The sequence below is a fragment of the Nestor notabilis genome, unplaced genomic scaffold (genome assembly GCF_000696875.1).
Source record: "Nestor notabilis isolate BGI_N333 unplaced genomic scaffold, ASM69687v1 Scaffold34795, whole genome shotgun sequence".
Taxonomy (NCBI): Eukaryota; Metazoa; Chordata; class Aves; order Psittaciformes; family Psittacidae; genus Nestor; species Nestor notabilis.
Window position 1 is genome coordinate 3,132 of NW_009928498.1, and position 14,880 is coordinate 18,011.

At 35.4% G+C, this 14,880-nt stretch overlaps 1 protein-coding gene across 1 annotated transcript; it reads left to right on the plus strand.

Annotated features, from left to right (window-relative positions):
* Nucleotides 1-238: 238 nt before the first annotated feature.
* LOC104399041 (protein transport protein Sec23A) lies at nucleotides 239-14,814 on the plus strand (the record flags this gene model as incomplete). The annotated part of the gene is made up of 15 exons (XM_010014524.1): nucleotides 239-464; nucleotides 1,970-2,027; nucleotides 2,287-2,373; nucleotides 3,582-3,818; nucleotides 3,927-4,006; nucleotides 4,923-5,067; nucleotides 5,374-5,532; nucleotides 6,027-6,142; nucleotides 8,118-8,241; nucleotides 9,371-9,451; nucleotides 10,455-10,544; nucleotides 11,779-11,885; nucleotides 13,037-13,190; nucleotides 13,892-13,969; nucleotides 14,653-14,814. Coding segments are annotated over exons 1-15 (1,899 nt in total), but the record flags the coding sequence as incomplete, so codon positions are not given.
* Between the last annotated feature and the right edge of the window lie 66 nt (nucleotides 14,815-14,880).

The following is a 14,880-nucleotide window of genomic DNA, read 5'->3' on the forward strand; positions in this document are numbered from 1 at the left end:
ATTTGTTATTTTGAAGAGGTTGTTGCATCCTAGGAGTCCAAGTTTTCTTTTTGTTTCACCTTGGAATTCTGTGTGTTCCTTTTAGGACTTAAGAAGTGCTACTCTGTTTACTGATTATAACTGAGTTACTGTATTTGAATGTGTGACTGTCATTAAGTGCATTCAGTATTTCGTGTTTAAAAACGTTTGCCTTTCAATGTTCTGGTTATCTTTTTATTTTAGTGGTAAACTGAGAAGCTGACCATGACAACGTTCCTGGAATTTATCCAGCAGAATGAGGACAGAGATGGAGTTAGATTCAGCTGGAATGTTTGGCCTTCAAGTCGTCTTGAAGCCACAAGAATGGTAGTCCCAGTGGCTGCCCTCTTCACGCCACTGAAGGAACGCCCAGACTTGCCTCCTATTCAGTATGAGCCAGTTTTGTGCAGTAGGACCACGTGTCGAGCTGTGCTGAATCCCTTATGGTAAACCTAATACATACATTACGCCAATATTTTACCTTACAAACAATCTTTAGAATAGTGCCAGTTAAACTATGTAAAAGATCTGGTGTATTCAGGCATTCCTCACATAAGTATACAGATCAAACTTCTAGATCTTAGAAGTTTCTGCACGTAGGTTTGCATATGTAATTTATATCCTTAAAATGTAGCTTTCATTTAACAAGTCTTTTCAACATAATTAATGAAGAGGTTTGTTACTTTTCTGGAACTACACATCCTGTGAGTTAGTGTATGTATGCATTTTGCCTCTAGAAAATTGCTAGGATGAAAAATTCCTATGCTGTATCTTTTTAACTACTGGGCCCTGATATAGTTGAATTTCCAAATTAAATAAACTGTTTTATTGACCTTAGTCATGACTTGCATATATGACACAGGAAAAACGTGCAGCAGCACATTTTAACTGCAATGCCAGTGATCTAACAGACCCTTTACAGCTTTGTCTTTCCATTATTTTTCTTTCAGCCCTCAATTAAAGATAATGCTTCTGAAAAAGTTAGCTTCCACTATGTCTGACTTCCATTATAATCAGCAATGGTGTATATTTAATACTGAAATATAATTTTACATCTGCTTTGAAACTGTCTTTTCTCCCAAGCAGGGACAAGATGTGATTAGATATTCAATCTGGGGGGACCTTTTGAAGCCTGTATGGCACAGTGTATCAAGCTAGGTAGTCTGCAGCCTCTGAAATTTGTATAGATCATTTGACCTCAGTAGAGCTGTGTAGTGTTTACAGCATGCTGGGACTTATCCAAAGATTTAGTAGTACTTTAAAGACTTTTTCCCTTTTAGACAGGAGAAGATGCGACAACAAGGAGTGTCTATTGAAATCATGTAACTTTTACTTTCCCTTAAGATGAGAGTAGGACTCTGTAAGACATCTATCTCTGTGGCATGAAGATACAAGTTGCATTTTTTAACATGTATTTTCACTATCTGAATGCTCATAAAAGTGTAGATAAAAGGAGGTAGGCTCATGAATTCTAAAAAAAAAAAATAAATAAAAATGTTATTTTCACTAGAGAGAGAACTTTTAAGGTGGAAGCTGTTTTTTTTCAGGGCATGATGCTTGTGTAGGATAGTCCCAGGCTCTGATAGCTAATAGACATAGGCTGAGAAAGGAGAAAAATGCAAACATAGTGAAAGTTAAAATGATTTGCTTAAGGTCATGCAGAAAGTCTCTCATAAAGGTTCTGAGACTCTCTGTTCTTAATTTTTTTACTTGCTTCTTTTCCTTGAATACCATTTCACCTGTCTAACAACCTTAATTTGCCTGATCCATCTGTGTAAGACTATACTTAGTTTGAATTTGTAGTATGGCTATTTAGAAGAAAAATTATATTAGGAGAAAGCTTTTTCAAAGTCAGCGTGCTTTTGAAAAATAAAAAGAAATGTATTTTAGGGACAACAGAGGAAAACAAATTGTTCATGCTATATAACCTTTTCTTATTGTATTTTTATAGCCAAGTGGATTATCGAGCAAAACTCTGGGCTTGCAACTTCTGTTATCAGAGAAATCAGGTAAGAAAATGAAACATTCAACATATAGAAAATGTTCTTTGTAAGGTAAGAATGAACATTCTCATTTTTAAAATTAGAGTTGCAAACCGAAATTGACAGCAAGAGCATGAGTGTGCAGCTGTATCTTCAGATAATTGCATAGAGATTTTTCCCGACAGCAGTAGTGAATATCTGTTGCGGAGGAAAGTAGTCTGTATGTATGTTTTTGTAGAAGTTGCAATCTTTTACTTATACTTAATTTCTGTGGTTTTATTTGCAGTTTCCTCCTACCTATGCTGGCATATCTGAAATGAATCAGCCAGCTGAACTTTTGCCTCAGTTCTCCAGCATTGAATATGTAGTACAGGTAAAATAATTAAATGAGATCTTTAACATCTACAGCCTTGCATTTATCCAAAAAGAATTAATTTCAATTTTATTTCTTCACTGCATTTGAAGGACTGTGAGTCTGTATGTGCTTATTAGTACATTGAACATTAGTGTCATCATATGGAAATGGAAAACATAATTCTTTAGAAGAATACAAGGATAGCTAATAAGACTCTTTAAAAACAAAACGAAAAACTGAAAGAAGTAAGAGAGATCTCTTCTAAAGGCAGTATTTCTGTTGGGTCTGTTTCTTTACCAGGAGTTTAGTCTGTGTTTGTACCAGTGGTCTGCTTACTGTTGTTTCTTGCTCAAATTCATTTGAATTTCATTTTAAATTTGTCAGACTGTTGATTAATCTTTCATTAATAATTTGGCTCTTAAGTTCGTGTTTGAATGATTATGAATTAGTTTTAGGGCTAGCTGGTCTAGAGAAAATGGTTAGTACATATTCAATTCAGGTATTTGAATTTTAATATTAATCCTTTTTATGGTTACTTGAATAGACATAAAAAATGGACCTAAATCCCCAAATTGCAAACATTTGCAGTTGCAAATTTGTAAACTCTAAATTCCATTTTTGAGGATTAAAATTTGTAAGAATTCAGTGAGGCATTCAGAGTATGAAGAGTGAACACTGAATAGAATCTCAGCTTTTTGCCAACTGAATAGAATCTCAACTTTTGCCTAAGGGGATATCTGCTCATAGTACAGCAAAATTAGTTGAGAAAGAATAAAAAGAACTGATTATCTCTAGAGTAAAATTATGAGATGAAATGCTATGGAATGTCATCACGTTGGAGTATTCTGTAACTATGAACAGCTTTAAGACTGTTACATTCTCCTGGAGCAATGAAAGCTCATTGTATGTTAGAAGATTTATATAAATGGCACATGCTTCAAAACTATCCTGGCATCCTGAAAGGTTTTTTTTTTTTTTTTTTTATTTTCTGTTGTAGTAAGCATTGCATTTTTGTGTAGAGTTCATTATGGTAGAGTTTTTTTTTTTTTCCCTTTTGCCCAGGATATTAATTACTGCTTGAGAGGGAGCTAAGTTAGATGGAACATTGATATTACTGGTATGGTTGAAATGAAAACTTTTACAAAATGTACTTCATGTGTTCATTTTTGATCGTGTAAATATTTCAGAGTTAGCTTTTCATGTGATTATATTTGTGTTTCTTAAAGCGTGGTCCTCAGATGCCTTTGATATTTCTATATGTTGTGGACACATGCATGGAAGATGAAGACTTGCAAGCTCTAAAGGAATCCATGCAAATGTCGCTTAGTCTCCTACCACCGACTGCGTTAGTAGGTCTCATTACCTTTGGCCGAATGGTGCAAGTTCATGAGCTTGGCTGTGAAGGAATTTCCAAAAGTTACGTCTTCAGAGGAACGAAGGACCTCTCTGCAAAACAGCTTCAGGTAGTGCATAAAAGCAAACAACATGAAATTGTCAAGGTGATTATGATGAAGAACTTCAGATAGTCTGTAAGCAAATTTTGTAATAAAATCTTACGTATTTGACTACAGGAAATGCTAGGGCTTACAAAAGTAGCTGTTTCACAAGTTGGTCGGGGTCCTCAAGTGCAGCAGCCACCACCTTCTAACAGGTAATGTGCTTAAAATATCTGAAAAACATACTTTGACTACACTGATTTACTGGGAAAGTTATGTTTTACGACAATGAAAACAGTCAACTGACAGTCGAACCTTTTAATCAGACACAAGTTTACTAGGAGAATATTGGTTACAGCCTGTTTTTTTCCTACAGTTTGCTCTGGGAAGAAAAGACTTAATGGGTGATAGTAAAGTCATCTGGATGATGCTCCAGAAATTATCTGAGAGAGCATTACATAGGCATATTACACATAGTTGGTGTGCTGGAAAGCGTTAATGGCTGCTATGATGCCCCTTCCTTATGTGGATATCTGGTTTTGCCTTACCTTTTTTTTTCTTCTTCCACTCCTCTCCCCTTCCCTTCCCTTCTGTCTTCAGTTTGGAAAATGCAGGTTGGTGTTTGATTCTCCTGTGTATACCACTATGACATAGAAGAAATTTATGAAACGATAAGAGAGAGTTTTGCAGTCTCTGCCTTCCGATAAATAGCCGCATTTGTGGACAGCCTGTAGCAGAGAGCACAAAAAATTCTTTATATGTTAATGTTTTTTCTGATCTCTGATTTTCACTGAACTAGTGAAACTTGAGTTTCTTTCTGAGATTCCTGGGTTATCATCTGCTGTGTTCATTTGAGTAAACAGGGTTCTTTCTGGATAGTGGCAGTAAGTCTTAAGTCAGCAAGTTTTTGGTTTACAAGCTCTTTGCTGAAGTTCTTAAGCTGAGCATGCTTAATAACATGTAGTAGCACCAAACAGCATTATTTTGGGGAGATAGAGACATTACTCTGAATTCGGACTAGAATCTAGAATTAGACATTGCTAATATATGTCTAATATATTGCTAGTGAACAACTGATAAAATTTTATTCAACAGTCTGAATCTAAACTACTTTCATGTATCTGTTTACAGATTTTTGCAGCCAGTGCAGAAAATTGATATGAATCTTACTGATCTTTTGGGTGAACTGCAACGGGATCCTTGGCCTGTTCCACAAGGAAAACGGCCCTTACGTTCCTCTGGAGTGGCTCTTTCTATAGCTGTAGGGCTCCTTGAGGTAATAGCTTTAACTACAGTTATGCTGATATGTAAAAAAATCATTTTGTTGCAGAATCAATATGTAAAAGCCTGGGTAATTGATGCATATTAGATTTATATGATGATTCTGATGGGTATCATACCTTACATGTAAAGAATTATTTTAACGAGGCAAAATTGAACTAACAGCCGATTTAAGTTTTGGGAGGGAAAAAGTACTGTTATTGTTAGAATGCTATCAATGTAATAAATACCTGGATAGCTTTTTCTTTTGTTGAATTTATAGGAAAACCTCATAGTTTTATTTGTCTTCTGTTTCCTTCAGTGTACTTTTCCCAATACCGGTGCACGTATAATGATGTTCATTGGAGGACCAGCTACACAAGGACCTGGCATGGTTGTAGGGGATGAACTGAAGTTACCTATAAGATCATGGCATGACATTGAAAAAGACAATGCTAAATATGTTAAAAAGGGTACGAAGGTAAGAGATGATAATGGGTGATACTTTTAGACATCTTACCAGAAAGTAAGCATATACATTGTCTGGCACTAAAATACTGTTAGTAGCAAATGTATGAAGAGGTGGGAATTCTGTGGTTTTGTTTACCTGTCTCTGAATAGTGGTATGTCTTCAGGAATTGCTTCAGAAATTTCAGTGTTTTGCGTTAGGACTTTGTGTAGCTCACAGTAAAGTTCTTTGAACCTTTTCCCTGGTTTGAGTCAGAAAAGATTTATGTGACTATAAACGGTATATTTAGAGTAAGGCTAAAGGTGTTTTTTAACACCCAAGTGTTAAAAATTCCAGTCTTATTTTTAACTTCAGGAAAAAAATACCTTTTTAGCTTGTACTGGAACAATATATGAATGAAGTCTGATAATGTTGTTTTAGAAAAACTTTGGGAGTTAGGATTTAATATGAAGGTGAGGCCTGTTCACATTTTAAATCACTATGAACTGTTTTTGTCTTGGATTTAGCATTTTGAAGCCCTGGCTAATCGGGCTGCAACAAATGGTCATGTTATTGACATATACGCATGTGCGTTGGATCAGACTGGTCTTCTGGAGATGAAGTGTTGTCCCAACTACACAGGGTATGTGCCTGTTAATTTTTAAGTAGTATTTGCCTCTGGCAAATTTGTCACCACAGTTGTGGATTTGATCAGAAGGGGGTTTGCTGTTTTCTTTTGATATGATCAGTTTGAGGCTTAAATGACATGGGTAACTTTTAAACAGGGAATATATCCACTGTTGCTGTTTTTCAGTGTGCATTTATGTAAGCTGTAGGTTTCAGTAAAGATAAGGGCATGTCATCCTTTTTTTTTTCCTTGGTGTTCAGAGTGGTACAAAACCCTGTGTTATTCTGTCTTGTTTATGCCCTTCTATATACTGTTGTTCATAGGTTTAACTACAGTCTTATGTGATTATCAGGTGCGTCTGTTGCTCCTGATTTTTGCTACCTCTGTCCAATTCTATGTTTCAGACATGGTCTTGTGTTTCCTTAAGCTTGTCTTGCCATCAGTTCACTTTAATATGATCGAAGAAAGTTCTAGTCTTTCTCATGAAACCTCTCCCCTATTTTCTGTCACTGTGGATAGTGCCTTTATCCTTCCAGTTATGCATATCTGCAGTCTGGTATAGCTTTTGACTCCTGCTTGTGTGTTAAGTACCTCATTAATTTGCAAATCCTGCCAGTTCTTCCTCCGTACTTTTTTCAAGGACTGCATTTTCTTTCTGTTTCTCAAAGCCTTTTCCATACACACAATATTTCAACTTTACTGGTATAGCCACATGCTTTACATACCATTTGATTTTTAGGTCAGCCTTATGTATTCAGTGTGGATTCTCTTGCCAAGCTCATTTTTCTTGCCTGTTACTGTTACTTTTGTCAATATCAATTGCATGTAAAATTTACTTATCAGTTTAATAACTGGTGTATCAGTGTATAAAGGTAAATCCCAGGTATATCTGGGTATAAGGCCTTCTTAATTGCTTGTCGATGTCTTCATGTGACAGAGGCTCCTAAGCACATGCTACATATCTGGGCATACAAGGAATGAGAGGTGCAGCCACAAGTTGTGATGAACATATGCTACTGAGTTTCAGGCCAGCTTGACCGTGCTAATCACTACTGGATTGCTCTTTTCAGAGCTGTGTGTATAGCCTTAGCTTGGGAGTTTTCATTGTTCGGGATCTTTAAGTTTATGACTTTACCTGCACAGTTGACTCTTATTCCTTTTCTGCATCAAACTCAAGCTGTATTTTTCTCTGTAATTTTGCTCTTTCCATCTGCTCTTGTGACTTGACTTACCCCGTTTCTGTTCTTTCAGCAAAAGTAGCCTTAATGTATAGTTTGTCTATTTCTCTTACAGCTGTTTCTTACAGATTTGGCTACATCCTGCATACAGGGAGGAATTTCTGATTCTGCCTGTGTCTGTTTTCTTCCATCTTTGAATATCCACCTGAAAACTTACATAACTTCTTTCAGGTGTAATGTTTGATTGTTAACTTATTTTACCAGTATTATTTAATTAATATTTTTGAATGAATAAAAGTACTGTCTCCCACTACTATTTTTTTAAATGCAATGTATTTTTCATGATAAGCAGCAACTGTTGCAGTTACATCCACGGAATATTGCTAAGCATAAAGATAAATCATGCTTCTTGAGCATAGATTTAAGCCTGAAATAACCAGCGAACTACAGAAAGTGGTGTGGAAATAAGTTTGGAATACTGAATATTAGGAATAAGCTGACTTTGCATGACAAGGCTGTGAGACATTTGTGGTGTTGAAGTCCCGTGTAGTGTTTTCTCAGTGAAAGATTTTGTTATATATTAACAGTAACCCTAAGATGGTGATTGGGCAAGAAGCCCACTTAAAATTTTCATCCTTAACATGGTAGCAAAATACTAATTTAATGATAGTCCATTTTAAGAAGGCAAAAATGTGCCTTATGATAAATTGTCTTTAGACAAAATTTAGAAATACAAATCCCATGTGCTAAATTATTGCATGATATGAAATCTATTTTAACTCGAGGGTTTTGTTTGTTTTGTTGTCATCTAGAGGCTACATGGTAATGGGAGACTCTTTCAATACATCTTTATTCAAACAGACCTTTCAGAGGGTGTTCACGAAAGATATGCAGGGACAATTTAAAATGGGATTTGGTGGCACGTTAGAAATAAAGGTAAGAATACAAAAATGCAGCATGTTAGTTAAATACTGGAATAGGATGGCTACGACCTGTGGATTCTTTGCCCTTTAAAGAATTTTTAGAAAATGTGTTTAGGGTTTGCTTATTAGGGTTAGGCTGTGTTAGGGTTGGCTTGGACATAGCTTGTACTGCCTAGCCCTCTTTTTGCAGATCCAAGATTATGCAAATGTGAGTTAGGTATAATGTTAGTTCCTTCTTACCCTGTGTTCAGTGACAGCTGAAAGGGAGACTGAATGTCTCACAGTGCTGTGCGCTTAGATTTTGGTATCAGTAGTGAGAGTTTCTTCAGTTTAGGTCCAGGTTCTCTCCATAGTTCAGGACAGTTTTCCTTTCATTTGCCATCCTTACCAGAATCCACTCTAGCACTTCTAACAGTGTTCATTCTCACTTCCTCTCTTGTGAGAAGCTTAGAGCTGAACGTGCTGTAGGTTCAAGTACTGTCTTCCATGATGTTTCTTGCAAAATATTACAGTCCTGCCTTCTAGAAGAATCTGGGGCTGTTTTCTTGGTCAGCAAAATTCTGTTTAAGTTTTACTACTAGGAAAATAGTTGAACCCTCTTTTTCATGCGTGTGTTCTTGTGAATTTTGTTGGAAGATTCTGGAAAATGCAAAAAGGGACCCCCAGTTCTCGGAGGGATGTACAGATCAAACAGGAAAATGACATTGGAAGAGTGAATAACTGGATTTTGCTTTTAGCTAAATGTTTAGGAGATAGAATATAAATTTTCTCTGGGGTATGTACAGGCATATCCTACAAGTCTTCAGTTTTAATCTCTTTTTGAATATTTTAATTATTTTGATAAAAAATAGACACTATCCATTATATTTCTAGGCTCTCAGGTTTGTAAATAACAGCAGCTTTTTGGCATGAGTTATGTTATGCTGTTTATTTCAGATGTACTAATCGGTACAGTAAACATACATAATTAAGAATAGAAAGTGAGCACATGAAAAGTTTCTCTAAATGTACCAAGCATATTACATGTACAACCTTTCCTAAAGGTATCAAGAGTCTGACATGCATTGTGGTTTTCATTAACTAATGATAAGACTGAATTCTTCTTAGTGTGACATATGTATGTTTTTCTTCTATATATAAAGACTTCAAGAGAAGTGAAGGTTTCTGGAGCGATTGGACCCTGTGTCTCTCTCAACTCTAAAGGACCTTGTGTCTCAGAAAATGTATGTAAATTTTGCTGAAAATGAAGGTAATATTCTTCTATGGAAGAATAGGATTTAGGATTTTCGTATTTGAGGAGATGCTGAAATTTTTCCATAAATGAACCAAACAATGTTCCCTTTTTATCGGTTCTAAATAAAACACATGCCAGGTGCCAGGGCTGGTGGTTTTTTTTTGTGGTTTTTGTTTTGGTTTGGTTTGGTTTGGTTTTTCTTTTGGTTTGTTTTTTGTTTTGGTTTTTTTTTTTGTTTGTTTGTTTGTTTTTGTTGGTTTTTTTTTTTAGTAAGATTTTGGATTAGATGACATTCAAGGTAGTATTAGAACTTGTGGATCCCTTGTTACTTGTTTAGGTTTGTCTGCAGAGTGGCTGCTTATTCTAGCCATAGTGCATGTAACAGTGAATACAAGCACAGTGATAGTATTGCCAGTTTAATTTTCCTTGAATATTTTGTTTGGTTTCACTGGGTCCATTATGGTTGGCTGATTATTTTAATTGTTTTCACTGGGTATTTATGTTGTTTGGATGACAAAAAGGAATTGTCACTTAAAATACATCACTATCTGTATACAGTTACCTTGTTAGTATCTAGAGACTATGTAACTACATAGTATATACTCTGTAAGCTACCTACTTTGAAGTTTTACCTGGTGTGCATTGGAATAGGCATTCCACTTGCATATGCTTGTTACCTCTTCTCTTGGGATTGTTTAAGCAAAGTCTAGTACATTTTTCCTGTTTCTGACTTATTTTTTCCATTTTTCTAATGGAAATTTTCTCCTTCTCTTTTTAATGTTTTAATCTTTTGCTACCATCTCCTTTTTTCTTATTCTTACATCCAACACTGCAGTTATTTTGCAGGAGTGCTTGAAAAGCTTGACAGAGTGATCAGGGAGGAAACCTGTCACAGAGTAGTTGTAAACAAATACCTATAATGGTCAGGTGTTGTACATCATAAGCAAGGTAATACTTCTGGTTTGTAAAAGTGTTATAAATTTTTTCTACAGGAGATTGGAACAGGAGGTACTTGTCAGTGGAAGATTTGTGGACTTAATCCTACTACAACACTTGCACTGTACTTTGAGGTGGTCAACCAGGTAATAAATATTTGTCTACTATACACTGTAATTTTATTTTATGTGACTGCTGTATTTTTGTGTGGTTCCCTCAAGCACAGTAGCACAGATGCAAATGATGTTGCCATTTTGTGTTGTCAAAGTTTAGAGACGGATACTAACAGCTTAATGATGAGCTTATTTTCTTGAATATAATAATGAGAACCAAAGAGCTCTTCAAATTTTGGATAAGAGTTCATAATCTAAATCTAGTTTTTTCTTTTCAGAGTGTTACTAAAATCTGTTTCAGTTACAACATATGAAAGTACTGTAATCTGTATATTTAAAAGTGCTTTTCAGTGTTTCTCTGATATTTTAATTACAAGTTAATTACTCCATAATGTTACATTTTAATTTATGCTTTAATTGCTGAGTATTTGCAAGTAAAGATTTGCTGCATTGAAATGCATCAGGGTTTCCTGTCTCCCTGAGGGAGTACCAGGAAAGAGAATAAAAACATGGCAAACAAATGTGCTACTTCCTTCTAGTACTTCTCCCAAATATTTGAAGCTCAGGAACTATGTGAGCTGACTGTAGTTTCTATGTATTTAGTAGGCTGTATTACATACTTTTATAACCTGTGCAAAACTTGGAAAACTTGAATTTAGCTTTGCATATTTATTTTGGTCTTATTTTTATTAGTAGCTCTAAAACTGATCTGGTCATGGTGTGTAACAGTTGATTTCAACTGTCCTTCTCTCCTGGGATTATTTACCTTGTTAGCAACCTATAAACCTGAATTTCTACCAAGCAGATTTTGAAATTAAGGTTTACGCTTGGATTCCAATCTTTATGTTTTGATGGCACTTCCTGAGATTCATTAATCAGCATTCTAGAGTAGTATCAGTTTTGTTGCCCTATAATTCTAGTGAATCACATGGTGTTCAAATAGAGGAATGAAATCAGCAATTTTTACATAGCCCCTTTGAAAGTGTCTCTGTAAGGGTGCATGGAAGGAGAGAGCATTGGTTGCTTTAAGGGTATCTGGTGGAGGCAGCAACTGCTCCTAACATCCCTTAACAGTCTCCAAGTTTATTAGCCATGTTTAGTAAACGTTCCCAACATAATAAAACCACCAGACAGTGCATTTATGTAACTTGAGCTGCCTATTGCAAAAAAGTTTATAATTTTCTAGTAATCTGTTTATACATTTTTTGGATTACACTGTAAAATCTTGAGATTCCTCTCCATTTAATTTCTTTCCTCCTGTACTTAGCACAATGCTCCCATTCCTCAAGGAGGACGTGGTGCAATTCAATTTGTGACTCAATACCAGCATTCCAGTGGACAGAGACGTATTAGAGTGACCACAGTTGCCAGAAAGTAAGTTTTACTTGTGGTGAATCGTTTTCAAAAAAGCAGGATATGTATTTACCTTTTAATCTTTAGGTTCTGTAATCAGTCTATTCTTCTGGGATGTGCAGTGCCACAGGTGGTGAAAGCATGATTATACCTTTGCGAGTTGCTTCTCTTGTTCTGTGGGTTGTTTCTTCTCCGAGAGGTGGCAGTGGTTCTATAATGATGTTTTGGGAGTGCTCTGGAGTAACCCAAGTGATTTTAGATGATGAGGAAACTTCGAGTGAAATTTTATGGCCTAAATTGAGGAGATGGTCAGACTTAGGGAATGGCAAAGATCACTTTGTAACTCAACTTGGGAGTGCTAGCTGCAGTTCAGGGTGGGGGGTTGTTAAGAGTTGTGGAGAGATTGATTCAGCAATGGAGGGATTTGCTTTTTGCACTTCATTAACTTTACTGATGAAGTTCAACTTCGCTGTGGTGAATGTTCTTTTTTTCTGTGGAATTCAGTTTTGTTTGTAGTATGTGAAAATACCTATTCTTCAATATATAACTTTTACCTGGAACTTTATTGATTCAATTTATTCCACAGTTTTAGAAAGTGATGTTTAATATTGTACAGGCATTTTTCAATGTCCCGTGACATTTCATTTAAGATGGAGATTATTGATTGGTTAATGCGATGGGAAATTCAGTTTACAAAAAAAAACCCCGTTGTCCTTACTGTTCATATGAATATCTTGTGAACTTACATTAGTTATATTAGTAAAATCTTCTTGGCAACTGATAAAAAGGGCAGATTAATAGCTCATCTTGTAAATTGAAAGGATGAGCAAAGGTGCACAAGACATCTGCTGGTGTGGGAATGTGTGGTTAGCTTCATGGGCAGTGTTTTCTGTAACATCATAATTAATATTTTTTAAAATATAACAACTGTTTTGTAAGTGGCATTATATTTTATTTCACTGGTTGCCTGACATCTCTACGAATAAGGGATATTTCTGATTAAAGAATGGTTAACTGAGAGGCTGCTCATCTACACCCAATAGATATTTGAAGCTCCAGCATGAGTTTGTTAAACTGGTAACACTGCTTTCTTTGCCTTAATTTTGAAGGGATATTTTGAGATTCTTCTTTCCTTTCACTGTGATGCAAATACTTGTATTTTTGTTTTGCAGCTGGGCAGATGCACAGACGCAGATTCAAAACATTGCGGCATCTTTTGACCAGGAAGCTGCTGCGATTCTCATGGCTAGATTGGCGGTGTATAGGGCAGAGACAGAAGAGGGGCCTGATGTGCTTAGGTGGCTGGATAGGCAACTGATACGTCTGGTAAGAAGGACTATATTACAAGAGTCAGATTGATTTCTTGTATCCAGAAATATCATTCTTAAATGACTGGTGTTCAGTGATTGTTTCTTTAAAAATAAAACAAAAAATTAACTGAATACTTCATTTCCTCAAGGAAGTATGCAGAATTAACTAAGATTTTTCTTTTTAAATTGGAAAAAGAGCAGATATGATTTTGATTTGTTTATTAATGTTTCCTCAATTGCCAACAATTGAAATTTAGTATAAGATTAGCAGAAATTAAAGCTTTCTCTACTTTTTGCTGCCTATAATGATAGTGTAGATGAAATATTTTTAGAAAAAAAAAATCGAAGTATCTAGAAAATCATGTGGAATTTCTTTTTTTTTTTAAAAAGTTGTTTTTTTTTTTTTTTCTTTTTAATTACTTGTAAGTAATTATTAGTAATTTAATTTTAAATGTGCTCTCCAGGGCAGTTTAATCATACAACTGTGCTTGGAAATTTTAGAGAGGGGGAGAAAAAAAAGTAAGCCATTAAAGCCTCATACACAAGGAAAGAAAAGAACATACGTAGCAAAAACATACGCTTTTGCTGGGTTTCTGTTTGCTTACAATGCTGTAAGCACCTCAAATCATGTGTCTGTTAAAACCAAACAAACTTACAGTAGTGGCATGACCAAGGAAGTTCGTTTCTTAATTGAGATAAATTTTTCTTTTACTCCAGTGTCAGAAATTTGGAGAATATCACAAAGATGATCCAAGCTCTTTCAGATTTTCAGAAACCTTTTCACTTTACCCACAGGTGAGTAGGAGGAAGATGTGCCTCTAGGGATGAATAGTTTCTTTGAATAGTTTAAACTAATTAAACTTCGAGTAGTTTCTTTGTTGATAATCCATTTTGATAAATTCCTTCATTCTCATAGCTCCAGGTATGTTGCTTTTGGACTCTTCATAGACTTACGTGATATTTCTGTTTGACTTACCTTCCAAATCAAGGTGTTAACAGTTGTGAAGAGATTGATTCAGCAATGGAGGGATTTGCTTCTTCCACTTTAGTAACTTTACTAATGAAGTTCAACTTTGCTGTGGTTAATGTTCTTTTTTTATTGTTCACATACTACAACTTGTGTGTTCAAGCACAGCAGCCTCCCTCATAGGAACAGTAGAGCTTACAGTAAAGGAAGGATTTGGCAATATTCAGTCATACTATTTATCAATTAATACTGGAGAAGAAGAAACGGTAAACTTTCCTCTTAATTCAAAGCTGCTTTGTGGGTTTATTCATTCTGATCTCTCTCTTACTCTCACGAGAGTATAGAAAAACTGGCAAAGGTGCATGTACAAGTTAGAAATGTTAAAGGACTTAGAATCCTGTTTTGTTGTGGCACTGGTCTTGTGTAGTTTGTGAAAAATATTTCTCTCTTTGTACAACTCTCCTTTTTATCTGTGAAGGTTCAAACAAATGTGTGTTTTTTTGTTTTGCAGTTTATGTTTCACTTGAGAAGATCTCCTTTCTTACAAGTTTTTAATAACAGTCCAGATGAGAGCTCATACTATCGTCATCATTTTATGCGTCAAGATCTAACCCAGTCACTTATCATGGTTCAGCCAATTCTCTATGCCTACTCATTTAATGGACCTCCAGAGGTATCATTAAATATAACATAATAACAGGTTAAAAGTTGTTGGGTTTTTTTTGTTTGTTTGTTTGTT